The sequence below is a fragment of the Dipteris shenzhenensis genome, chromosome 4 (assembly GCF_047967505.1).
Source record: "Dipteris shenzhenensis isolate YYH24624 ecotype China chromosome 4, Dip_SZ_1.0, whole genome shotgun sequence".
NCBI lineage: Eukaryota > Viridiplantae > Streptophyta > Polypodiopsida > Gleicheniales > Dipteridaceae > Dipteris > Dipteris shenzhenensis.
Window position 1 is genome coordinate 12,539,957 of NC_141599.1, and position 25,752 is coordinate 12,565,708.

Genomic DNA, 25,752 nt, shown 5'->3' on the forward strand with positions numbered 1-25,752 from the left:
GGGGGGGGGGGGCAGACTGGTCAGCCCAAACAGACCAGCCAGTCGGCCCATTTAGGGCTGGCTGGTCGGTTGGTTCAAGGAGGTCTTGAGCCATATAAAAGGAGAGGCCTTGGGCCTCATTTCATATCCAACTATCCAGTAGGAAAGGAGCAGATAGGAGTAGCCAGAAGACACTTCCTTGGGCCTCACACTGGGGGTGAAGGAGAGTGGAAGGTGTGCTGCAGACTGAGTTCCCTAGAGGCTGGACCTTGGCTGTCTTCTAGGACAGCAAGGTGTTGTGATCATCACTTGGAGAAGCCCTCAGGACAGTAGACAGGAGCAGCAAAGGGGGAGCCTTAGGCCTACATTCAAGAGGACAAGGTGACCTAGGAGAAGCTGCAGACTGAGCTAGAGTGGCAGCCCACCTAGGCTGGCTTCCGGACAGCAAGGTGGAACGGATCTAGACAGAGAGTCTACATATGCTCGAGGTGGAGAATGCGGGCTCAGAGATCTAGAAGTGCTTGACATCTAGTAGGAGAACCTTTTTGGTATTGTATCCTGTAAGAGTTGCTTCTATATTTGTTTCTGAGCATTGTCTATTTACTGGCTTGCACATCTATGCACATAAGTTAAGAAGTTTGCGATCCCACACCCCACATCACACTGTGTGAGCTCCTGGGCATTACTATTAGTCTTCTGCTATGCGTACCCTCTGTTGGGTATATATGGATGACATAGAAGATTCGGGTGTTTTGCATCCACCAAAAACTTGTGTGGCTCTCCCTCTCTCACCTTCTTCCGTTCTGCTTTTGTTGAGAGCACTCTTAGCATCTTGCACACTGATTAACAATAGATTCTAGGGGGCAGACCACGGATTTCTATAGCCATCTCTTTTAGGCGGAGAGATTGACTCTAGCTTGCCTTGTGGCCCGTGAGTTAGTTTGGGACCATGTTCCGACAATAGTCTCGAGGGAGTTGTGTAGGAGACTGGAGGAGCCTTTCACTGATCAGAAGCTTTGGGAAGCACTTGAGGCCCTTCCGACCCAGAAGTGTCCTAGCGAAGCCTCATCTCACCGACATCTTCCATGCTACACAGATTGGCTTTGTATAGAAGCGCAGCACGCTGTACAACATTTTCACGTTCTGGGAGGCTGTGGATTGGGCTAGAGAGGAGTCACAACCCTTGGCTATCCTTCTCTTGGATTTTGAAAAGGATTACGACAGGGTGGAGTGGTCTCTCTTGGAGGGCACTATGTAGAGGATGATGATTTAGCGAGGAAGCACGCAGGCTGGTTTCTTTCGTATAGGGCCTGGAGGCCTACTTTAGGTACTCCTTGAGAGAGACCCAGAGATGGACGAGAGTTTGGACGGGATTCATTGGTAGATGATCAGAGTTGTGGGCTGATTGGGGAAGGAGTGGCACATTGATCCTCCCAACATTCTAGAGCAGGATGCCCCCAGATGGCGCCTTTGTCTTTGGGAAGGTAGGCCCTTGAGGGAGGTCCAGTGGGATCCAGGAGAGTGGTTATGGCCTTCCAGGGTCGGCCTCACGGAGCACATGGATGAGGTGCTGTAAAACACTGGTAAACATGCTTTTTTCTCTCGTAGACTATTTACTGCAAACACTCTCTCTTGCTCTTCAACACTCTCTGACCGTAGTCAGCTCTGTGGTTCTCTAGCTAACTGCAGTTAACCCTTTTGGTAATAAACTAAGTCTCCCCGACCGAAATCAAGCTTACTTGACCAAAGTCAAGTATCTTTGACCGTAGCCAATTGTTTGACCATTAAAAGAACTCTTTCACCATAATTAACACAAATGAAAAACTCTTTAATTATGATCAAATAAATGGTCATTTCAATACTTTGACTTTAGGATATTTACAGCTTCGTGATAGGTGCCCTTCTTTTCCTATACCTCACGGATTGGTAGGAGGCTTTAGATGGACTCTTCGACTTGGACTTCTTCGAGGGAGAGCCATTGGGTGGCCCAAAGGGTGCCCCAAGAGGGCCATTCTAGTTTTTGGACGCATTTATGGTCTAGTTTGTGGCCGAGGAAGATGTGCTACTTCTTTTGGCTAGCTGCCCACGAAGGCTTGCCCATAGGCCCGTGGTTGGAGCAGATGCAGATGAAGGGGCAGTGTCACTGCTGCTCTGCGGGAGTTCTGGAGACGATCCCTCATTGCCTCTAGAGCTTTCATGGTGCAGTGAGGATCTGGATGGGAGCCCTAGGATTATGACTCGCATGCAGAGCCTTCAGAGGGACTACACCTACGGGATGGTGGCGTGGTTGGCTAAGGGATGTCACACGTTCGAGATTGATGAGGTCTCTCCAGCTTATTGGATATAGGTTAGAGCATTAGAGGATATAGCTAGTTCCTCTCTTGCCGGTTACATGCTCCAGATTTTATTCTTGCCGGTTACATGCTCTAGATTTTATTATATGCTGATGATATGATGCTCTTATCTTCGTCCGCTGAGTGGCTTCAGAGACACCTAGATGCACTACTGGCCTTTTGCGAGTCCCATGACTTGAAGGTCAACCTAGGTAAAACCAAGGTCATGATCTTTAACACCTCCAGAGCAACTGCACACAGAGAGCAGCTTACTTTTGAGGGTCACCAGTTGAGATTGTCTCATCATACACGTACCGGGGGGTTCTATTTTCTGGCCCTATCTTCACAATGAGACCGGCAATGCAGGCCCGCCTGAGTAGAGGATATGACTCTTTTGCCCGACTGGAGAGACAGTGTTTCCATTCGCATTTCCAGGATCCACAAACAAAGGTTCTTCTTTTCGACTTATTGGTTCGACCTGCTGGCATGTATGGGAGCCCTTGCTGGGGGCCAGACCTATTTGATATTGAGTGGACTTGAGCGGAGAGATAACAAGTTCTCTTGCTATCACGGATGATTCGCAGTAAGCCATCTGCTCCCCATTAGATAATTCAGGCTGAGTTTGGGTGGAACCGACTCGTTGGTGAAAGACAGCCATTACCACTCAAAAAGACAGTAATTGTGCTTTCATAAGCTCTCCCTCACTCCCTCTCTCAGAAGATGCACTAGGGCCCATGACAAAACGTCGGGCTGGACCCCCTCGAAGGTCTTTATTCATGAGAGAAAATCTATTACAGAAGTTCAGCGTAGAGCTGTTTTGAAAACTTCTCTCTCTCTCCCTACCTTCCCAAAACGTGAAAAATCCACTTTATTACAAGAGCTTCAAGCTCAATTCAAATTGGCAACATGCCACTTGTCTAGAATCTAAACTAAGTCCTATTACATGCCACTAAGGGCCATTCTGGAGTCTTCAAAGCTCTCGGTCACACGAACCGCCTCCTGGATGCTTGTCAGGCTCCCATTACACTTAGGAAAAATAATCCTTCCTAGTACCTGCAACAAGTAATTAAAGGGCACCACCATGGTACCCATTAATTGTTAGCGCTTTGCATGCAAATAACACACTATGGACTAATCCTAGTCACGGTGGGCGTCCCCACTGAACACATGTGCACATCTAAACAAATATATATTCAAATAAATATATATATTCTCTGGTTGACCGGAGTCAACACTCTTGATTATAATTAAAGAGCTTTGACCAAGGGTCAAGGCGCCTTAATTATAGCCAAGTCTCTCCAACCGAAGTTGGCACATCTTGGTTAACCGGGGTTAACCCTCTTGGCGCATGCCAAGTCTTGTTGACCGAAGTCAACACTCTCTGACCGTAGTCAGCTCTATGGTTCTCTGGTTAACCGCAGTTAACCCTCTTGGTAATAAACCAAGTCTCCTTGACCGAAGTCAGGTTTACTTGACTAGAGTCAAGTATCTTTGACCATAGTCAATCCTTTGACCATTAAAAATAACTCTTTGACCATATTTAACACATATAAAACTCTTTAATTATGATCAAATAAATGGTCAACTGTACTTTGACTTAGGATATTTACATTGTGGTGACATCCCCTGGGCTTCTATTCAGTTGACCTCAACTGAAAAGCTTCCTTGTAAACATCCAAAAGCTGTGGATGATCGGATAACATGTCTTCGTCCATCCACTTGGCATCTAATGCTGTATAATTCTTGAATTTTACAAGATACCTGTAAAACTCCTTACCCTGAGGGCCTTTACGTACAATATGGTACACAATTTGCTCTGGTTGAAGGACTTCCTCCAGCTCATCCACTTCTGGTGGATCTTCTGATACTGTTTCTGTAGGCGCTGGTCCCTGAAATTTCTTTAGAAGACTCACATGGAATGCATTGTGAATCCTCCAATGCTCTGGCAATGCTAATCTGTATGCAACCTCATTTATTCTTTCTGTAACCCTGAAAGGGCCATAGTATCTGGGAGATAACTTTGCATACACTTTCTGTTTGCCTTTAAACTTGCGGAGCCTAGCTTTTTCAAACCTCAAAAGTACCCAATCCCCTTCCTTGAGATCTAATTGTCTCCTATGCTTATCTGCAGCTCTTTTATGTTTCTCTTGAGACCTTTCAATTACTGTCCGAACTTGGCTGTAAGCTGTCTGGAGGTCTCTCACAAACTGATCAGCTGCAAAGATTTCATCTTTGGTCCTCAATATAGGTGGCAAAATCACCTTTCCATATATGACTTCAAAAGGGGCTTTCCCTGTAGAGCTATGTATTGTATTATTGTAAGCAAACTCTACTAACGGTAGGTACTTTTCCCAGTCTGAACTTTGGTCACCCACGTAGCATTTCAGCATATCCAAAATTGTAGAATTTGCTACTTCACTTTGACCATCTGTCTAGGGATGGAAAGAAGAAGAAAAATTCAGATTCGTCCCCATGTTATCAAATAAAGCTCTCTAGAATAGACTGGTCATTCTGGGATCTCGATCACTAACAATGGACTTAGGCATACCGTGATGTTTAAAAATTTGTGCCATGAAAAGCTTAGCCATATGATCTGCCTTTATGGTTTTGCGAACCGGAATGAAATGAGCTTGCTTGCTGAATCTATCAATGATAGTCCAAATCCCATCATTCCTTGACTTTGATCTCGGTAAATAAAAAATAAAGTCCATTGTAATACTTTCCCATGGTGCCTGAGGCACGGGGAGAGGCATAAGTAGGCCAGGTGCCTTCCGTCTATCATACTTCATTTTCTGACACGTAAGGCATTCAGTAACAAACTGATGTATATCTTTCCGTATTCCTGGCCAAAAGAAATACCTCTCTAGTGTTAGAGTTGTTGCTGTAATTCCTCTATGTCCAGCATAGGGAGGTGCATGGCATTCCCCCAAAATCTTTTTCCTCATCTCCTGGGTGATGCATAGGCAATCATCTTTCATTAAATACCCATCTTTCAGGGAATAGTGACTGGTGGATTGCCCCTCTTGCATTTGCTGTAAAATTTCACCAAAATCAGGATCATGAGCATATTGCTCCCTCATGCCTTCCAGGTGCTGATGATAAGCAATAGTTACATTATTGACCTGGGGTCTTCGGGACAAGGCATCTGCCACTCTGTTCCGAATTCTTGGAGTATGGACAATCTGAAAATGATACATTGACAGCATATTTGCCCATTTCATAAGCTTCTCGGAAAGCTTGGTCTGAGTCAAAAAGTATCTCAGACTTTGGTGATCTGTCTTGACAGTAAAATCTGCACCCAAAAGATAGTGCTTCCATGTATGAATGGCATGAATTACAGCCAATAACTCTTTCTCATAGATTCCTAGATATCTTTCTGCATCCCGAAGTCACCTGCTTTCATAGGCTACTACATGACCATTCTGATGCAATGCAGCCCCAACACATTCTCCACAAGCATCGCAATTAACATCAAAAGACTGATAAAGATCCGGGACTACCAGAATAGGCTCTGTAGTCAACTTCTCCTTGAGTGTATTGAATGCTTTCTTTTGTGATAATCCCCATGTGAAGGCTGCATTTTTCTTAGTAAGGTCATGTAATGGAGCTGCGATATCAGCAAAATGTCTGATAAACCTTCTGTAGTAAGAACACAGGCCTAAGAAGCTTCGAACTTCATGCACATTTTTCAGCTCTGGCCATTCCTGAATGGCACGGATCTTCGCTGGATCCATTTGTATCCCATTCTTGGATATTATATGCCCCAGATAGTGGATTTCTTCCAAGAAGAATTCACTTTTCTTGGTGTTTGCGTAGAGCTGATGATTTCTCAGCTCTTGAAACACTATAGCAAGATGTTCTCTGTGCTCTTCTTCTGTCTTAGAAAAAACTAGGATATTATCAAAGAAAGTACCCGTAAAATGTCTGTACTTCTGGAAGATGCGATCCATCATTCTATTGAATGTGGCTGGAGCATTTGTCAACCCAAAAGGCATCACTAAGTATTCATACAACCCGAATGTAGTGCGGAATGCTGTCTTGTGCACATCCTGAGGCTGTATCCTTACTTGGTGGTAGCCACTCTTTAAGTCTATCTTGCTGAAAACTGAAGCTCCATTTAACTGATCCAGGACATCATCAATGCGCGGAATAGGGAATCTATTCTTGATGGTCATTTTGTTTAGTGCGCGATAATCGATGCACATACGGAATGAACCATCTTTCTTCTGTACTAACAGTACAGGGCAACAAAAAGGAGACGAGCTGGGCTGAATCAACCCTTTGGACAGCAAGTCTTGTACCTGAGCCATAATCTCCTCTCTCTGAGTCGCACTGACTCTATAAGGGGGTCTGTTTGGTGGCTCACTACCAGGCATTAACTCTATCTGATGATCTTCTGGTCTCTCTGGGGGTAACTCCCCTGGCAAAACATCACAAAAGCAATCTTTAAAGTTTACAAGAAACTGAAACTTATCTTTGTCTGCATCATTCATTTCAGCATGCATATCATTCTCTTTTTCTTTTACAAAAACCATGTACGCAGAAATTGTAGACTTTATTGCCTTACCGCATGAAACATCAGATACAATGGGGATAGTGTCCCCTTTATTCCTAGCAATTAAACGCTGATTTTTCCCCCTATGCACAAACTCCAGCACTCTTTCAAGAAGAGTCAACTTCACTGCCTTGCGGTGAAACCAAGGCATCCCCAAAACTACATCATAATGTGCTAGTAGAAACAGTCTCTGCAACTGTTCTTTTTTTTTTTTAAAGAACACTAACCAGATGGAGTAACTGGCTAGTTACTCTAACCAAACTGACTGGTTCTGGTCTGGTCAGTTTGCAACTGGACTAACTGGACTGGTCACAGTCTGGTTACAGTGACCAGAATGGTCTGGTTGGATCAAGTTAACTAGACCTCTGACCAGAGTTAACTAACCAGAATTAACTGAACCAAGGTAACTGCCATGTCAGCACCTATAAGCCTGCCACGTGTATGCCACGTCAATGTTGACCCAGCTTCCTGCCACGTCAGCTCTGTGCATGCCACACGTACGCTTGTGCCACGTCATCATCTACGTGTCATTGCCATGCCTTCCTTCACCACGTCCGTGACTCTACGTGGGGTTTGCGTCACTTGCGTGGGGTATGCTCAGCACCGTGACGCATACACGCAACACCTTAGGAATTCCGTTGGAAATTTGTCCGTCGAACATGCACCCGCGTGGAGATGTCAATACACGCGAAGGCACCTCTGTGCAGAATAATCACTTTACGCTGCCTCACGTGCTTTGCCTACCTTCACCATGCCTCCACAACGCTCACAACAACCATAGGTGATATCCCCGTCGGAAACCTTCGCCTGACGACCATTCGAATCCCGTCGTGAATTCTTCTCGAAGCTTTTGTTCGTGGCTCTACGCAATGACCACGATTTCGTCAAACTCGTTCCACGTCAATTCCCTTCTGTCGCAGCTAACAGGCAGCGCTCCTTCCAAATCACCGACCCTTAGCATATTATATAAATCCTCCTGTACTCACAGCGTCACGTGACGTATCGTTTGGCATTCCACGACACCAATGAGAAATCCCCATCAAAGGCGTCCTTATCCCATCACGTTAGTCTCTATCATGAAGCTCCACGCCTACCAACTAGCACCTCTCGGGTCCACATCTTCATCAGTGGCTTCATCACTCTTTGCGATGAGAGCTTCTCACACAGCATTTACGCTATGACGGTTATCCCTTGGTGAATCAACGTTGATTCCTTCTGCTCTCTTGCTGCATCGTCACAACCTAAGAAGGCCATGAGCCTATGCTCTGATACCAATGGAACCGACTCGTTGGTGAAAGACAGCCATTACACTCAAAAAGACAGTAATTGTGCTTTCATAAGCTCTCCCTCACTCCCTCTCTCAGAAGATGCACTAGGGCCCAGGACAAAACGTCGGGCTGGACCCCCCCAAAGGTCTTTATTCATGAGAGAAAATCTGTTACCGAAGTTCAGCGTAGAGCTGTTTTGAAAACTTCTCTCTCTCTCCCTACCTTCCCAAAACGTGAAAAATCCACTTTATTACAAGAGCTTCAAGCTCAATTCAAATTGGCAACATGCCACTTGTCTAGAATCTAAACTAAGTTCTATTACATGGAACTAAGGGCCATTCTGGAGTCTTCAAAGCTCTCGGTCACACGAACCGCCTCCTGGATGCTTGTCAGGCTCCCATTACGCTTAGGAAAAATAATCCTTCCTAGTACCTGCAACAATTAATTAAAGCGCACCACCATGGTACCCATTAATTGTTAGCGCTTTGCATGCAAATAACACACTATGGACTAATCCTAGTCACGGTGGGCGTCCCCACTGAACACATGTGCACACTAAACAAATATATATTCAAATAAATATATATATTCTCTGGTTGACCGGAGTCAACACTCTTGATTATAATTAAAGAGCTTTGACCAAGGGTCAAGGCGCCTTAATTATAGCCAAGTCTCTCCAACCGAAGTTGGCACATCTTGGTTAACCGGGGTTAACCCTCTTGGCGCATGCCAAGTCTTGTTGACCGAAGTCAACACTCTCTGACCGTAGTCAGCTCTATGGTTCTCTGGTTAACCGCAGTTAACCCTCTTGGTAATAAACCAAGTCTCCTTGACCGAAGTCAGGTTTCTTGACTAGAGTCAAGTATCTTTGACCATTGAAAATAACTCTTTGACCATATTTAACACATATAAAACTCTTTAATTATGATCAAATAAATGGTCAACTGTACTTTGACCCAGTCTCTTCCATGGCATTAGTGATTAGAGATGCTGGTATGCACACACATGCAAATGGTTTGGGAGACTGGGTTTCCATACAGACAGGTTGCCACTTCTAGTATAACATTGACGCTCTGTTTGTCCCATTTCGGGGTAATGAGCTCACCCCAATCATCCAAGAGGATCTTTTACAGCTACACACATTCAGGACCTAGTTGGCACAGACAGAGCTTCCTGTGAAGCTCAGTCTCTTATCGGGACCATTGCTTATGCATCTCTGAGGAGGGTTTCATTATCCTGTCAAGGTTCACTCAGATCCACCTACCACACTCACTCAGGATTGCCATTGTCATCGCACTGACAAGGCTGTCCCCTAGCTTCTTTTCTTTTCTTTTTTGTCGCTTGGTAGATGGTGATCATGCAGCAGATAGTGGGAGGCTTGGGTATCATTGATTCAGAGATGCAGAGCAGAGCCCTCCTGGGCAAGTTGGTTGTGCGTGGCCTCACCCCTGGTGCGAAGCTCCTCTTACAGCGAGGGCTTCTCAGGAACACCCCACACATTGGAGGGCAGTGGCAGCAATCACATAGATGGATATTCTCAGAGGCCCCCCTTACGGGGAGGGGTTTCCCCATGATGAGGACCCTACATAGGGTTTGGCAGAGATTAGCAAGTGGCCTCATCTGCGCTCAATCCCGTTTTGCAGATAGGAGTTTGAGCGGCAGCCCCTCGTTTGGCACCCGGAGATCAGGGATCAGGACAGACTTATGCTTAGGACAACGGACTCACATTGGATGGGCACAATGGGACAGCGGCCCGGCTTGCTCCTTTGACAGATTGAGTAGATTACCCATGGAGGCAAAGGTGAGGCATGGAGCCATAGAGCATATGCGACGGGCAAGGCAGCGGATGAGGGAGATTGACCTCGCCATCCTTGTCTTGGTGGGGGGACTTCGCATATGGATGGACAGTAGATGGTTGGTCAGTTTTCTTGGATTGGGGTCCCCTTGAGAACGATGATCCATTGAGGTAGCAATCAGCCTGGTTTCTTCCGTGTAGGCCCTGGAGGCTTACTTCAGGCACTCACTAAGAGAGACCTAGAGATGGACGGGAGTCTGGACAAGATTCATTGGTAGATGATCAAAGTTGTGAGCTGATTGGGGAAGGAGTGGCACATTGATCCTCCCAGCATTCTAGAGCAGAGATGGCGCCTTTGGCTTTGGGAAGGCAGGTCTTTGAGGGAGGTCCAGCGGGATCCGGGAGAGTGGTTATGGCCTTCCAGGGTCGGCATTACGGAGTAGGTGGACAAGTTGCTTCTTTTCTGATACCACACTGATTGGTAGGAGGCTTCAGATGGACTCTTTGACATGGACCCCTTTGAGGGTGAGGCATTGGGTGGCCCAGAGGGTGTCGTAGGAGGTCTATTCCCAGATATAGGTGGAGGGGCAGTGTCACTGCTGGAGTTCTGGAGATGCAATCCCTCACTGCCTTTGGAGCTATGGTAGTGTAGTGAGGATCTGGATGGGAGCCCTCATGATTATAACCCGCATGCAGAGTCTTTAGAGGGACTACACGTGGGATGATGGCTTGGTTGATTGAGGGAGGTCACACGTTCCATATTAATGAGGTCTCTCCAGCTTACCGGATATAGGGTCAGAGCATTTAAAGGATAAAGCTCCATGAAGCGGTTCATCCTGCCAGCCTAGATCCTCATTTGCCTCCGGAGAATAGTGTGTGGGAGGTAGTAGCCAGTTTCATGGCATGGAACATTTGGGTTGCTCACTGTAGTCTGGTGATGGGTGAACATCCTGGTCCACCCTTGGCTACCTTGGTCGCCATCTGGAAGGATATCATGTACACCCTGCGCTCCACCTGGGGGCGTGGGACCCCGGGCTCTAGGGCGACTATTGGAGGTGCGCACGTTTCTGCAAGGCTTGGCCTGCAGGAGTTTTCTACATATTCACTGTGCGAGGGATTCACTGGTTGTATAGTCCCCCCACTTGGTTGTTAGCTTAGCCCTTGTATCAGAGATTTCCTAGGCAGTGAGCTGGGTTTCTCTGGAACAGGTTGGTTTTCTTCTTTCAACCTTTATCGGTTTTTTCCATACTCAGCACCTTCAGGGCTGCTATTTTGTAATGAGACTTATGCTCCAGTCTCACTCCAGCAACAAACATGGATTCCATAAGAGTTTTGATATCACTAGCAACACCCAATCTGTGGCCCCCCAAAAGGTGAAGATATTGTCCAAGTTGCTATGCTCTTGGACAAAGACAGTTTGTGTGTCGGGGGCATAACTGCAAGCTCAATACCTTAGCTAAGATCTTGTATGCAGTATTAAAAAGGGTGTTTGGTCTGCATTGGTGAATGACCGACTTGTCACCTCCCTTCGGAATCAAACAAATCTAGCCTCAGCTCAATGAGTGAGGAAGTGAGCCGGACCCGAAGATCTCCTAGCAGGCATGTCTCAAGAAGCTCTGAAAGAAAGTTGGAGTTAGGCGGTCCTTCCCAGGGCACTTTTGGGAGGGAGGGCCTTCTGGGCCTCCCACAGCTGCTAGTTCAGGAACGGTGCCTCTAGTTGCTTGCGTAGCCTCAATGGAATCACTGCTGGCACCTGGTTCCATACTGCCTCTCTGACTAAGAGGACCGTGGGAGTCTCCTCAGACTGGAATAACTCTCAGTAAAAGTTCGTGGTCATCTCCATGATCTCTTATGGGTTAGTGTGCATCCGCCCTTGCTTATCCCACAAGTGTTGAAGTTGGTTCCCCGTCGATCTGGGCCCCATGGTCTAGAAGAACTGCCTGGTCATCCTATCTCCTTGTTGTAGCCATTGGGCCCGTTAGGAGTGGTGCACAAACTCGGCTCGTGGTACCTCCGTAGTCCCAAGGTCAAGCTTTGCGCTCTCATATCTGTCACTGAGCCACTGAGAACCCGGATCTTGCTCTCTCTGGCAGTCAATGGAAGCAAGATCCCGGTGCAAGGCTTGCTCCCTCTCTTGAATGGCGTATCTCCTCTTGAGGGCTTGGGACGGCAACTTAGTTTGTATCGTCTCTGCTACCTAGGAGGCCAATCGCGCTCCTCAGCTGGCTGTTGCCAGGTCTTTGCAACTACCTGCTACACCTCCTCGTCTTGGAGAAGGCTGTCTGATATGTGAATCTCCCTTTGGGGGAGTCCTTTACGGGGCTGACCCAATCAAATAGGGTGGGGGCATGGATGGAATCGAACAAAGTCGGGGTCCACTGTTTCTCTTGTCAAGGCGAAGTGGAGTCCCCAAAAAGGACGGGTATGTGAGCCAACCACACCAATGGATCCCCCTTTGAGGGGCTGCAAAATCAGCACAGTCATCTCCAAAGTCAAGGGATACTCGTCAGGAACCTCAAGATAGTTCTAGGGCCCCAGCCTCCAGAACTCCCTCAATAGGGGCTGCCCAGGATGCGGTCTTGGACCCGATGGCTGAAAGAACCGTCCACCCTTCCTTGACGTGGTCGAGGAAGCTGTGTCGAGGACAGTGATTAGTGTGCTGTAGAGAGGCCTCCGCCTTGGAGAGGAGAGTTTGGGGGGGGGGAGGCCGTGCTTTCCCTTTGCATGTGGGTGGGGGAGCCATCTCCCGCTCCGTTGAACTGGGGACGATGGAAGTGGGTGAGGGGGAGGGGCCTACCGTAGTAGCGGAGGGTGGAGCGTGAGAGGATGGGGATCGGGGGGAGGGGGACGGGTGTTGATGGTCGCTATAGTGGGCGACATAGGCGGAGGGTGGGGAGGGTGAGGGGGAGGGGACAAAGGAGGGGTGAGAGGGGGGGACGAGCTGGCAGTGGCGAGGGGCTGGTTGCGGAAGAGCTTGTCGTTGTATCTGCTGAGCCGGAGGATGCGTGCCCTGTGCTCCCATTACCCGAGGATCGTCTGGTAGATCGAAGAAGTCCTCATCCTCCTTGGTTGTTTGTGGTTGTTCAGAGGGGGTGCTCCCTGAGCCTAGGAAGCTGCCTTGCTCTCTGAACACAGCTTCTCCTTGGCCTTCGCTTTCCTCCTACGATTGCGTTCACCCTATTTTCTTCGCTTTTTCTTTTTCTTTCCAACTTTGGTCCACCTCCCTCTGGATGGCTCAATCCAAGGGGTTTGGGACTGCTGTTGTTGATTCTGTGGATGCTGTTGCTGCTGTTAGCGTGTCTGTTTGGTCTCTTTGAACGTGGCGCACTCTGTTGTCGTGGGTGCACCTGCGGAGGGGGGGGACAAACCTCTCGCTCGCCTTTGGGAAAATCCTGTGCCACGTGTCCCATCAGACAAAAACGAAAGCACTGATGTGGTAACCTTGAGGTCTCCACTCGTTGTCCAAGTTCCCTCCCATCTAGTGTCTCAAGGTAGATCTCCTCTGGGAGAGACTCTAGGCTCTCCACCACTAGTTGAAGTCTAGGGACCCCGTCATCCGCTATGACCGATGGTGCTGTATTTGATGGAGACTCCAGCACAGTGCCAAAAGCTTGACCTATGGATGGGAGAATAGCTCGATACTCTCTCGGGAGCCCCGGGAAGCGGAGCATCACTGGGAAGCTGGGTACTCAATGCATCGTGTCCATGTCCTCCACCATGGTACCACGGGAAAAGATACACCATATGCGGGCCAAGGAGGATCGAGCTCTAGCTGTAAAGGGGGTGACCCAAACTCAGCCTGAATGATCTGGTGAGGAACGGATGGCTTACCACGAATCATCAGTGATAACATGAGAACTTGTAGCCGCTCCACACGGGCCCACTTTGTATCCGACAAGTCTGGCCTCCAACAAGGGCTGCTGTACATCCCTGCTGGGTGAACCAAGGAGTCAAAAAGCAACCCCTTGGTGCGTGGATCGTGAAAGTGCGAGCAGAAGCATTGCCTCTCTAGTTTGGCCAATGAAGCATACCCTTTGCTCAAGCGTGCCTGCATTGCGGGTCTCATAGTAAAGCTGGGTCCGGAGAAGATAACCCCAAGATAAGTGTATGATGAAACTATCTCAACAGGTGATCCGTCAAATGTGAATTACTCCTGACGCATGATGGCTCGAGATGTATTAAAGATCATGACCTCGGTTTTACCCAGGTTGAATTTCAAATCATGAGACTCACAAAAGGACTGTAGTGCGTTTAGGTGTCTCTGGAGCCCCTCTGCTGAGGAAGACAAGAGAGCCACGTCATCTGCGTAGAGCAATATCTGGATCAGTGTGTCCACAAGAGAGCAACCTACACCTTCCCGTGTTTGCATCATTGTCTCAAGCTCGTCAATGTAGAGGCCAAACAAAGTAGGCGACAAAGGACACCCTTGTTTGACCCTGATGGTGCTCATGATCTCGTCTGTCCACCCGGATCCTGCCCGAACTCTGCTTGAAACTCTCTCGTAAAGTGCCATGACAGCCCAAATGATCTCCTGGTCATAACCCAAGTCCTGTAGGCGTCGTACGAGGCGGGCTCTTGGAACTGTGTCATATGCCTTGTGAAAATCCACAAAGCAACAATAAAATAAACCCTCTGCTTCCTTGACCTTGCCTCCTCGATGATACATCTGAGCGTGAGAATGTGGTCCATGGTTCCATGATCATGCTGGAATCCGGACTGTCCTGTTGCTCCAAGTCCTCGACACTCTGCAAGTCTGCTAACCTCAGAGTGAAGTACTGATGCATAAATCTTGGACATGACATGTCCAATCATAATGGTCCTGTAGTTCTCCGGGCTCATGAGATCCCTTGTCTTGTGGATGGGTGAGATAGTGTTAATGGTCCAACTGTGTGGAAACCCCAAACAAACAGCTTCATTAAAAAGATTTGCTAAGATCGGGGCTAGGAGGTTAATCCCATATGCAATGAACTCAGTGCATAAACCCTCATGATCCTTCGCTCGGCCATTATGAAGTTTCATTATGACATCCTTTACCCCTCCTCTAGTGAAGAGGGTGCAGGATGTGGGGTGAGGCATGTGAGAGAATAGGGACTGGCTGATTTGGGATGTCATAAAGTGTGCGTGCATAATCAAACCAGATTTGAGTGTCAGTGAGTGGCAGAGGGGACGGTCCTTCTAGAAATCTTCGCCAGAAGTCCTTAGAGTTATTACTAAACAAAATGTTCAGTAGCTCCTCCTCGTTCTGACGAACGAAGTCTAGTTTCTTCCTCTGTATGAGTCTACGGTATTTGCGTAGCGTATCTGGTGCGCTCGGAAGACTATTTTTGGTTTTGAATCTAAGTTGACGGTGTAAAGTCTTACATTCATCATCATACCAACTATTACAGGGTACGGTTCTAGGGGGTGGTGGACGGGTGGAGTGGGTGGTGTGGGGGAAAGCGTGAATGGCAGCGTCGTGTAGTGAACGGGTGACAAGGGCAACACGGTATGAAGTTAATATAAGCGAGAAGTATGTACAGACGGCCAGAGTAAGAAGGTGAGTGATCCCGATCAAAGCGTATATCGTGGTGGGTGGAGTAAGAACTGAGTGGGGTGGAAGGTGCTATGCGAAGGGGAGTGGAGATGCTGAAGAAAAGGTATGTATGATCAGTCCCTGGAGGGAGAGGTGCTATAGTGAAGTCAGTAATGCGAGATGTGAAGACAAGGGATCCCATGATGTAATCAACAACATTGGAGCCCCCCCCATGTGGAAAGCATGTGAAACCACCTGAAGCGGGCCATCTGTCAAGACCATTATAGATAATGAGATCATGTATCCTGCCGAGGTCTAATAGGGTCTGTCCATAAGATGAGAATGGACCTCACTTGTCAGCCGAAACCCGTAGCATACCTGCCTCCTCAAGGTCAATATCTGGCAGTAGAGTGGAATCATCTCTGAAGTCAAGAAGTGGTACCTGACGGGTCCTTGTCCTCGTGTTGAAGTCCCCCACTAGGAGGACTTCTCTGCAGCTAGAGAAGTCAACGATTGACTGATAAAGAGCAGCAAATGGGGATGTCTCATCATCACCTCGAATATCTCTGGCAAAGTGGGAGGTCTCAGGGGGGACGTAGCAAACTGCGACAAATAGATCCCGACTGTCCATGTGTCAAATCTGGATCCAAAGAAATTTGGAATATATATCTCTCTGCTCTACTGAAATGGTCTCCAGAAGTGTGGATTTGAAAAGGACTACAACTCCACATGAACCTCGAACTCCTCCTGTACCCCTCATCTCATCTCTATAGGCAGACTCCCATGTATATCCGTTGACTATTGGAAGAGGGCGCTTTGGACTCTGATGTGTCTTTGTATAAAAGACTATGTGGTGGCCTGTATAGGATTCCGAGAAGTTCCATGGTTCTGACCATAAGGTACCATTATAGTTCCAAATGGTGCAAGACAAGTTCTCGGATATCTGAGTCTCATAGACCCTGCTTCCCTATGTAGAGGAGGGGGCAAGTGCCCTACGGGGGCCTGTAAGAAGTCATTCCTCTCGTACCACTACCCACTTTTCCTCCTTCCGGGCCTGATCCTGCTGCTGCTGCAAAGAGTGCCTCTCCTCAACTTGTAGAGGTGTGAGGTCCTTATCCATAAAGATTGTTGGCTGATCTCGAAGGACTGACCTGCGTCGCAGAGCTAAAAGTCGTGCCTGAGTGTCATGGAACTGTATGATCAGGGGTTGCTCTCTGTTGGGATCTCTCCCCGCCATGCCCTCTCTATCCTACAGCCACACCCAAGGTAGCAGCCACGAACGCAGTCGCATCTACCATCAGTGTAGCCTCAGTGCGTGGGATCCTGTGTACCCTAATGTTGAGAGCCTTACTGGCTCTCTGCTGCTGCTCCATGAGGGTAGCCGAAAATACCCTTGCGGGTTCTCGTGTGGCCACGTCAGCCCATTTGGAAGTCTCCTCAATAGCAGATTGCATGCTTGCAATTTGTGCCTCAACCACCGGGGTACTCCCTGGGAGAGTGTGTATGGTTGTGACCTCTTGTCGGAGCTGCATGATATCCTGTTTGAGTCCCTGAATAAGACCCGCTTGCTCTCGAACAGCCCTAGCCTGCTCTTGTATGATGCGGCTCTGCTCTTGGTTGAAGCGGACCTGCTCCTGTGCGAAGCGAGTCAGCTGAATCTCACGCTCACGAAAACTATGTATCTCGATGAGCAAGGTCTCACAGGCCTCTGGTGTATCAGCCCACCCATGTCCATGCTGAAACTGTGATGACTGTGGCATGAAAGTGTGGGACTGAGTCCGAAAACTAGACGGTGACTGGGTGAACTGGGTGAGGAACGGAGATGATAGTGGAATGGATGAGGCAGTCCCAACGGGGTGTGGGAGTGTGGGCTGACTGAGAGGGAGAGGGAGAGTGAAGCGTAATGCGGAACAGTGTATGACACCTCCGAAGTAGGGGTCATAAGCGGTGCGAGAGCTGTAACAGGAGAGGAGGGGAAGGGAACAACTGGCGCCATGGGCATGAGTATGTCACCACTGATCATAGATGTAGAGGGAGCTGAGACTGGAACTGGAGCTGAGCCTGAAGCGGGGGCTGAAGTCGAAGTAGAGATAGAGATAGAGGGAGCTGAGGCTGGAGCTGAAACTGAAACTGAAACCGAAACTGTAGTGAGAGCTGAGGTTGAGGTAGAGATAGAGGCTGAAGAAGCTGAGGCGGGTCCTGCCTTTGCCTTGCTGTGTCTACCCCGAGTCCACTTCGGTTGTAACATGTGCTCACATCCTCCAGTTTCAGTTGTGTGGTTTGCTTTTTTTTGTTGTTGTTGTTGTCGTCTTTCTTGGCTTTGTCCCCCATTTCTCTTGGACTGATTTTTTTTTGGGTTGCAGGTCTTAGTGTCCGACCGGGAGCGGGAGCACCAGGCACGCCCAGTGCGAGGTGGTGGCGAGGCGGGGTGGAAGCCTGAGGTGGAGAGGCAGCGAGGAGGTGGAGAAGGAGAGGCTAAGGTGGCGAGGAGATTTTTTTTTTTTGGGTTTATTTAAAAAAAAAAAAAGGGGCTAAGGTGGGGAGCAGCGAGGGGCTGAAGCGGGAGCGGGAGGAGCAGAGAGGGGGGTGGCTAGGTAGGCTGAGCGTAGGGAAGGGGTGGCTGGGTAGGCTGAGCAGAGGGAGAGCATAGGAGAGGAGGCTGAACGGAGCGGGGTAGGCTGAGCGGAGTGGAGGGGTAGGCTGAGCGTAGGGGGTGTAGGGAGGGGAGGCTGAGCGTAGGGAGGGGAGGCGTAGAGCGTAGGGGAGGCTGAGCATAGGGAGCTGAGGCGTAGGAGAGGCAGAGGGGTAGGCTGAGCGTAGGGAGCTGAGCGTAGGAGAGGCGTAGGCATAGGCTGAGCGTAGGGAGCATAGAGGCTGAGCGTAGGCTGAGAGAGCGTAGAGGCTGAGTGTAGGGGAGAGCATAGAGCTGAGCATAGGGAGCGTAGAGCTGAGCATAGGGAGCTGAGCATAGAGTCGCCACAGCAGCCTACGCTCAGGGCACAGAGAGAGGAGAACCTTAATGCCCATGGGATTCTAGGGTGCTGCCATAAGAGCCCCTCTGGCTAGACCAGGGTCACCACCAAGGAACACCTCTCCAAGATAAACAAGAACCACCGCTGCGAGAAGGAGAAGGAAAGATGAATGCAAAAGAGAGTTGCTGTGCCGCCAAATGAGCCTCACCAGTAATCTGAGGCACCTTCCACTACAACTGAAAGCAGCTCTAAACCCTAAGGCAGGGATAACCCGTCGCAACGAAGGTCACAGCAGGCTGCCCCAACCTACCAAAAGCCCACAGGCTGCTTTGGATACCTCGAAACAAAGGGCAGCTTCCAGCCTAGCCTAAGCAAGGCAAAGAAGCTCAAGAAAGACCTCCGGCACTCTTTGGCTGAGACCAATCCCCAAAGCTGCCTCGAATCCCTCTTTTGTTTGATTATTTCTGTTTGTGTCAACCGCACCCCTTTCTAGTCATGACGTTGGCTTGATTTGCTTTGCTTTACTTGGTTTGTTGATGAAGCCATACAGCTGGATGTGCGACTTTTACTCCAAGTGCTTCCTAGCCTTGTTTAGGCTCTCCAATGGCTAGTTGTGGCTGAGAATCCTGGCAAGCTCTATGGGGCTGCATTAAGTTGCAGTCATAGGTGGCTGTGAGGCGACTTTCCAAGGGCTGCTGCGAGAGAGGAAGGCCACCAGCTGCTGAGTCTGCAAGGTGCCAACTAGAGCGCTCCCACAATGCTCAACGCTGCTCCACGAGCCACTCCTAGGCGCAAGGCAATGCAATGTGAGGCGCAAAGGGTGCCTGTGAGCGCTTGCTCAAGGTGCACTGGCTGCGCTTGAGCCCCATGAACAGCTCCATGCATACGGGCTGGAGCAGCAGCTCCGTGAGCAGCAAAGGTGCAATGACGCGGGCTGACAAGGGCCGCGATGAGGCAAGGGACAGATCAGGATCATGTGCTGTTGGCAGAAGCGGGGTCATAGAGAGAACCTTGTCTTTGAACTTGATGAAGAGGCTGGAAACTCTCAACGGCAGCAGCCTTTTATTGCTTTGTCAACCCTAGAGTGAAACTGCATAGTCTATTTCAGAGCAGCTACTAAAAGTGAGCATCCCTCCATCAAACAGAGTAGAAATAAAACAGTCCCACAGATACTTCAATTTCAGCTAGTATCGAGCTGTTTTTTTCTCATGCTTGACATGATGTACTCCCGCACTTGAGCTTGCTCTGCGGTTTTTTATTCATACTTAATGAAGTACTTTTCTTGCAAAAAGAATGATCAAAATTCAGAAGTAGCACACAAGCATTTAGAACACTCCATGGATATCCATGTCTGTGCTTTTCCCTTAATTTACCTTGTCATATTTTTTGAATCCATTGGCGGTGTTTTGTTATCAATGGGCTAGTATCTTAAGAAAAATGAAATGGTCACCTTTTCCCTTCAATGTCCACCATGAATTTGTAAGTTTGAACCTTGCGATTTGTAGCATTTTGTAACAATGGCTCCCGCATTGTGGTTGTTCACAGGCATTGATAAGGTAGTTGAAGGAGACCTTGTTCTTTGCAAGGATGTGGAAATTGATATGCCAGCAACCAGGGATGAAGTTCTTTTTGAGGATAACAGTGGATTAAGTGAGACCCTTGATGGGGAAGATATCATTAATGATGATGTGTATCAGATAGATGTGCTTGAAGATGTCAAGGTAGTGCAGGAGCTCCTTCTGGTTTGTAAATGGGGCTTTTATTTTTCTTATTGTAGATATAAAAAGAGCTTTCATGTGCTTCCTTCTTTTAAAAACACAAAATAAAATTTTTAATGTGCTTCCTTCTTGATTTCGTTCTACTTAATTACTGTCACCGGCCATTTTTTTGTTGAAGGATCTTGTATGGAAGCTTGTAATAAAGAAACATATACTTCCTTCTTGATTTTATTATAAGTTATTAGAAGCTTCCGTGTAAGATCCTGTAACAAAACATAACAATCTGTTTTATTCGACTGACAGTGCCTTCCCTTTTTGCTTTTGTTCTGGTTTTCTTTTGGGCCTCCAGCAAGTCACAGCTGAAGATGCGGCTTGCGGAAAGTTCAGTATCAATGATGTGGTTCTGCCTTTACCTGGGTAAGCATGCATTTAATACGGATGCACATTGCAATGGTCCTCATAACACTAAACCAAAAGTTTCTAGTGTCGGTGAGAATTACAGTGGTTGAATGCTGTGCCACTGTTTTTTTCCCCCAAAGAAAAGACTTCTATAAGTATGAAAAAAACATCCAAGAGCAAAGCTCAAAAGAGAGATACATTATGCAAGACATGAACAAACCTATACTCTAGCAGGGCAAAATCAAGCTCCTATAAGAGAGCAAGAAAAAAAATCAAGGTTGAGGCTAAAATGCCACTGCAACCTTGCGAAGGACTCCGAGAAGAACGGGGAGCCACTCCACTCCCTAAGTGTGTAACTTTAGAGTTGAAGGCATGTGTAGCTTCTTTGAGATAGGAAAATAAATTGTTTGGTTTTTACTATATATCCACAATCTAAGAACCTGAAACCATAAATGTTATCGTATCATTAGAGCTGTATGGTTTTGCAAGAGGAGCTTGTAATCATGTAGATACAGGTCTATACAAGAGCTTCCTTCATTAGATATATATGTCAATGTGCTGATTACAAGTCAGCTGCAAATGTTCACAAATGCCCTCAGACGTTTGAGAGCTCTTGGCCCACCCCTGCCTCCCTAGTTGCTGTGGCTAATCGTTCACCCTATTTGAATCTGCACAGGGTGGGGTGCATTGGGTGGCTGAAGTCCCCCTGCTTGCCCTGCTTGGAGCCACATGGGTGGGTGCCAACGGGATGGAAATGCTTGCGAGCAGGGTCAAAGCTTTCCCATGTTGGTGAGCACCCCTATGGTAGCGGGGGGGGGGGGGGGGTTCTTGTTGGAGCAATATGGTCAAGGCGGGAGGCCATGGGGGTTGTTGACGGGTTGGAAGATCCCAAAGAGAAGTGCGATCAGGGAAGGAGACCTTCTGGGCTGTTATTGGCTTGAGAAGGAAAGGAAGAACAAAAGCTCTATTAACGTCCATGGAAGACCAAAAAGATCTATGGGCCTTGCCTGCTCCCCGTACCTCCTTGATTCATGAGCTCGATCTCTCCTTGTGAGATGTTCAGCCCATGGTGAAGTGGGTGTGTGGCTTTGCTTTGTCTTGCGGTAGCATGTGTAATTCTCGAACATGTTTGGCCCGTTCACCTTGTCGGTTGTCATGAAGGAGAAGTGGTTGTCCCCTTATCGTGATGGTGTCTTCTACTAGCATCTACTGTGCTAGAGACTCCAAAGCTACAAGCCCTAACAACCAAAAATGCCTACCCAAAAAGATGCCAGGAAAGTGAGCATGAAGATAAGTCCCCGGGCTAGGATGTACATCACTTGCAGCTGAGCAAATCCAAAGCAGATGCAGGACTATCTCCCTAGGATGTGAACAAGATGGGCAAGCCAAGGAAGCTATACGCCTAGCAACCAAAGAAAGAGCCCACTGATAGTGCGCCCACCAAACGACGCCAGAAGAAAAGCCTTTGTCTGAGAGGGATCTTGTTGTTCCAAACACGGCAGAGACAAACCTTCCACGAGGCAAGAGGTTTGTCAAGATGCCAACTATGAATCCCATGCTCTTGAATCCACGGCTGTGGGAGAAGAAGATGATAAGCTTTCTTGGCAAAAATATCGGCAAAGGAAAAAGGGGAATAGCTTGGGATACCATGATCAAACTTCCAATTGATCAGAGAAAGGGTAGTAAAAAGATAGGGGACAGGCTGATAATTGCAGCATGGCAGTGAGAAGATGCCAAATAGGTCTGTGATGCAAACTGTAACAATATTGTCTCTTAGCAGTGGTAAAGAAAGTGTGAGACCCCAATCATCCATCACCTCAGCCACCGTGGAGACACCCAAGTGATGCCAAAAATAAGCCTTTCTAGGCTGCAGATGAGCTAACGGGGAACAAAAACACAGCTCCAATGAATGATCTGGAAGTGGAGGATATTTCCAGGATCTGGAGGACGGCTTGACCAATGTAGGTGTGCCATAAGATGCTGCCAATCATGGGGCAAACGAGTGGAAAAAGGACAGCTAGGAATACAACCATGTAGATCTGTGAAAACAACATTTGATATAGTTGGAATCCAAGGGCCAAAGGCATCAGTATGAAGTGAGGCAATCAGACACGAGATCATAAGTGTCCATGGCTGGCGCTGCTCGAAAAGAGTAAGCAAAACCATGGCCTTGCTAGCTATCACATGAGTGTGAATGTCTAAAATATTCAAGCCCATGCATTTTGGGCACATAAACATAACCGTACTTGAGAAGACGGAGCGCTTTGTGGTCAGGTTTAGTGTGAGAAAGGCATTCCATAGCCTTGGATATAAATTTTTAAATATATAAGTGGCAAGTGAAACTAACTGCATATAGGACATGATAATGGACTGCACTATCTGAAGACGAACATGTAATGGCCATGTAAACAGCTTCCAATAGTTTGTCTTATGAAAAAACTTTTGCAGCACCCGAGGTCTTTCTTGTGTTAAAGAAATATGCCAACCAATGGGATAGCCCAGATGCTGCACAAAGTGATCAGAGGTCAACACAAGTCCAAGCCATAAACTGCGGTGCCAATCACATTCATGCAAAGGTGGACTTTGGACTCTGCAAGATTCGCTTTCAACCCAATTGCAAGACCAAATAAATCAAGGGTCTGCATGAGATGCTGAACATCCGATTCGGAGTTTTTGAGAAAAAAGAAAATCATTTTCATAGGCTTGACTAACAAAAGGAGTGCATCCAGGAAAATCACACTTTAGTGCTATGAAAGGTTATCGCAATACTTTCTTGTATTGCATCAAGATCCTCTAAGAGGCAATGATTCCAAATTGCTTCACATGCACATGAGGCAAGAGAGATGTACTTTGACCTTGATTTGGAAAGTGCCATGGTTGCTAGACTAGGACACACAATGAGAATTTGGCATTGTGGTATAGACTTGCACTCGGGGCCATGTCCCCAAAGTGTGTCACATAATCCTATGAGCTAAGGTTTTGTATACTAGCTCTCTTTTATGCTAGTTTGTGATTGGGTCTCCCACGGAGGTGTTTGTCTACCAGCTTCAATACCATTGCAAACACTGGCAGCAATGGCATCTGGGTTATAAGGTAGGCATCGACATTTCAACAGAGCAATAGATTGCCTTAGTGCTAGATCGTGCGGCACAAGCTTCTTTATTGGAGCTCGGCCAAACTCTTTTTAGCAAAGCGGACCCTTGTGGCGAATCACGTGCTCCTGATGGCCTGGAACATAGCCTTTTGTTCGTGCTTTCACAGATGATGCATGGGACAGCTCAAGCGCTTGGTGCATAGCTTCTTGCGAGCAAGATCAGATGGCATTTAGAATACTAAAGCTAGGGTTGCTTGGTAGACAATGATTATGTCCCAAGACTTGCCTCATCGATCTGGATACAAAATAGAGCCTTGCTAGGCAAGCTCATAGTGTGTAAGCTAGCTTTGCTTGGTAGACAATGATTCTGCCCCAGGACTTGCATCATCTATCTAGAGATGCAGAATAGAGCCTTGGCTAGGTAGACAATGATTCTATTCCAGGTTTTGCACCATCGATCTAGAGATGCAGAATAGAGCCTTGCTAGGTAGACAATGATTCTATTCCAGGTTTTGCACCATCGATCTAGAGATGCAGAATAGAGCCTTGCTAGGCAAGCTCATAGTTCGTGGCCTTACCCTAGGTTCAGAGCTCTAGAAGCTCTTGCTTTGGCGAGGCTTCTTAGGAACACGCCCCATACTAGGGAAGATAGTGGCAGTAGTTTCATCATTGTCGAATCTTTTGAGATGCTCCCCTCATAAGGAAGGGGTCGATGTTGATGAGGAGCTACATAGGGTGTGGCAGCGTTTGGTTGGACTCATTCGAACCAGCCCACAGTATGGCGAGGATTCTGAGCGCTAGCCCCTACTCTGTCATCCGGAGGCTCGAGATCAGGAGGGATGTATGCTGGGTCGTACATACATTGGGTGGGCACAGGGGGACAACGGCTTGGTTAGATCATTTGGAACATGGAGTTAGCTTCCCTTAGAGTTTGAGGCACGCGCGAGAGCCCCCTCGACTTGAGAGGGGTAAGTACAAGCATGTTGGATATAGATGCCGCCATCATCAAGTCCTAGAGTGATGGTTTGCATAGAGTCTCAGTTCCCTCAAGTTTGTATGGGCAGCTTTCTAGGATAGGGGTGCCTCTAAGTATCCTTTTCATGCATGGAGCCCTCGCCGCTTCTTGCCCCATGCACTATAGACTTGGGCTAGGAGGTAGACTTATAGCTAGATGTAGAGGGAGACCCTGGGTTGGACAGGGCACTGGATTTTCTCTTGTGGCAGAGGAGTGTTGTGGGTCATCTTGGTAGGGGATGGACCATTCATCTAGTTACTAGTCACATTGGGATAGCACAAGGAATCACTTTAATGTACAATAGTAATGAAGTGAACATGACACTTAAAGAAAACTCACTACATGCCTCATCTACCTTATTATCACTTCAATGGAGATGGACTCAGGGAGCAAGTTTTGTTAGGCACACCATCACCCCGGCCTATACATGTGTACTCTAGTGACTATGTCCTTGAGTGACCATCATCATCATCATGGTTAAAGGATTCTCCAGGAAGTAGTCAGTGTAGATTTGAGGAGAAGAGCACTTATTGTGTAAGATGCTTGGCAATCCTAGACACAGTGTCATGGGCTTTCATCTCCTTGGAACAACTAGCACAAACGGCAAGTAGACATGTGGAGCTGGGTGCCAACCCAAAAGAACTACATGAGAAAGTAGGTAGAAGAAGAGAGAAATCCTATGAGGCCCCATGCTTGTATGTGGTCTGGTTCTAAATCTGCACCATACAATACGTTGCCACTGATATTGACCTGATGGGTGTGTAATCTATGGACTCTGCTGAATTGCATGTCCACCAATTGTAGTGGTATGCTTTCTGATCGATCGTTATCTCACAACACTCCTTGCCCACCACACTCTATAGTGAAGGATGTAGTATATGCAAGTCTCAAAGCCCCTCCTTTCAATCGTAGAGCCGAAAGGGTCCATTTGTGTCATAGTCAGTATCATGAGGTGCTGAGATACTTGTTTTTCACTTCCATGCGACTCTCCTCTAGTCCTCATAAAACAATTAGTTCCAGGCTCATTGTGCATTCTAACACAATGTTACCAGGATGGAGGAGAGCCAAGGAAAGACTACTTAGATGCAGCCAAAGTAAACATTGTTTTCTGT

General features: G+C 47.7%; 1 protein-coding gene across 1 annotated transcript in view; it reads left to right on the forward strand.

Annotated features, from left to right (window-relative positions):
- Positions 1 to 25,752, forward strand: part of LOC147902470 (Pseudouridine synthase family protein) — a 90,194-nt gene that overhangs the window by 60,850 nt on the left and 3,592 nt on the right. Inside the window, exons 14-15 of the mRNA XM_087373599.1 lie at positions 19,960 to 20,135; positions 20,482 to 20,549. Of these exons, the coding sequence (XP_087229725.1) occupies positions 19,960 to 20,135; positions 20,482 to 20,549 (244 nt within the window). The remainder of the gene's footprint in view (positions 1 to 19,959; positions 20,136 to 20,481; positions 20,550 to 25,752) is intronic.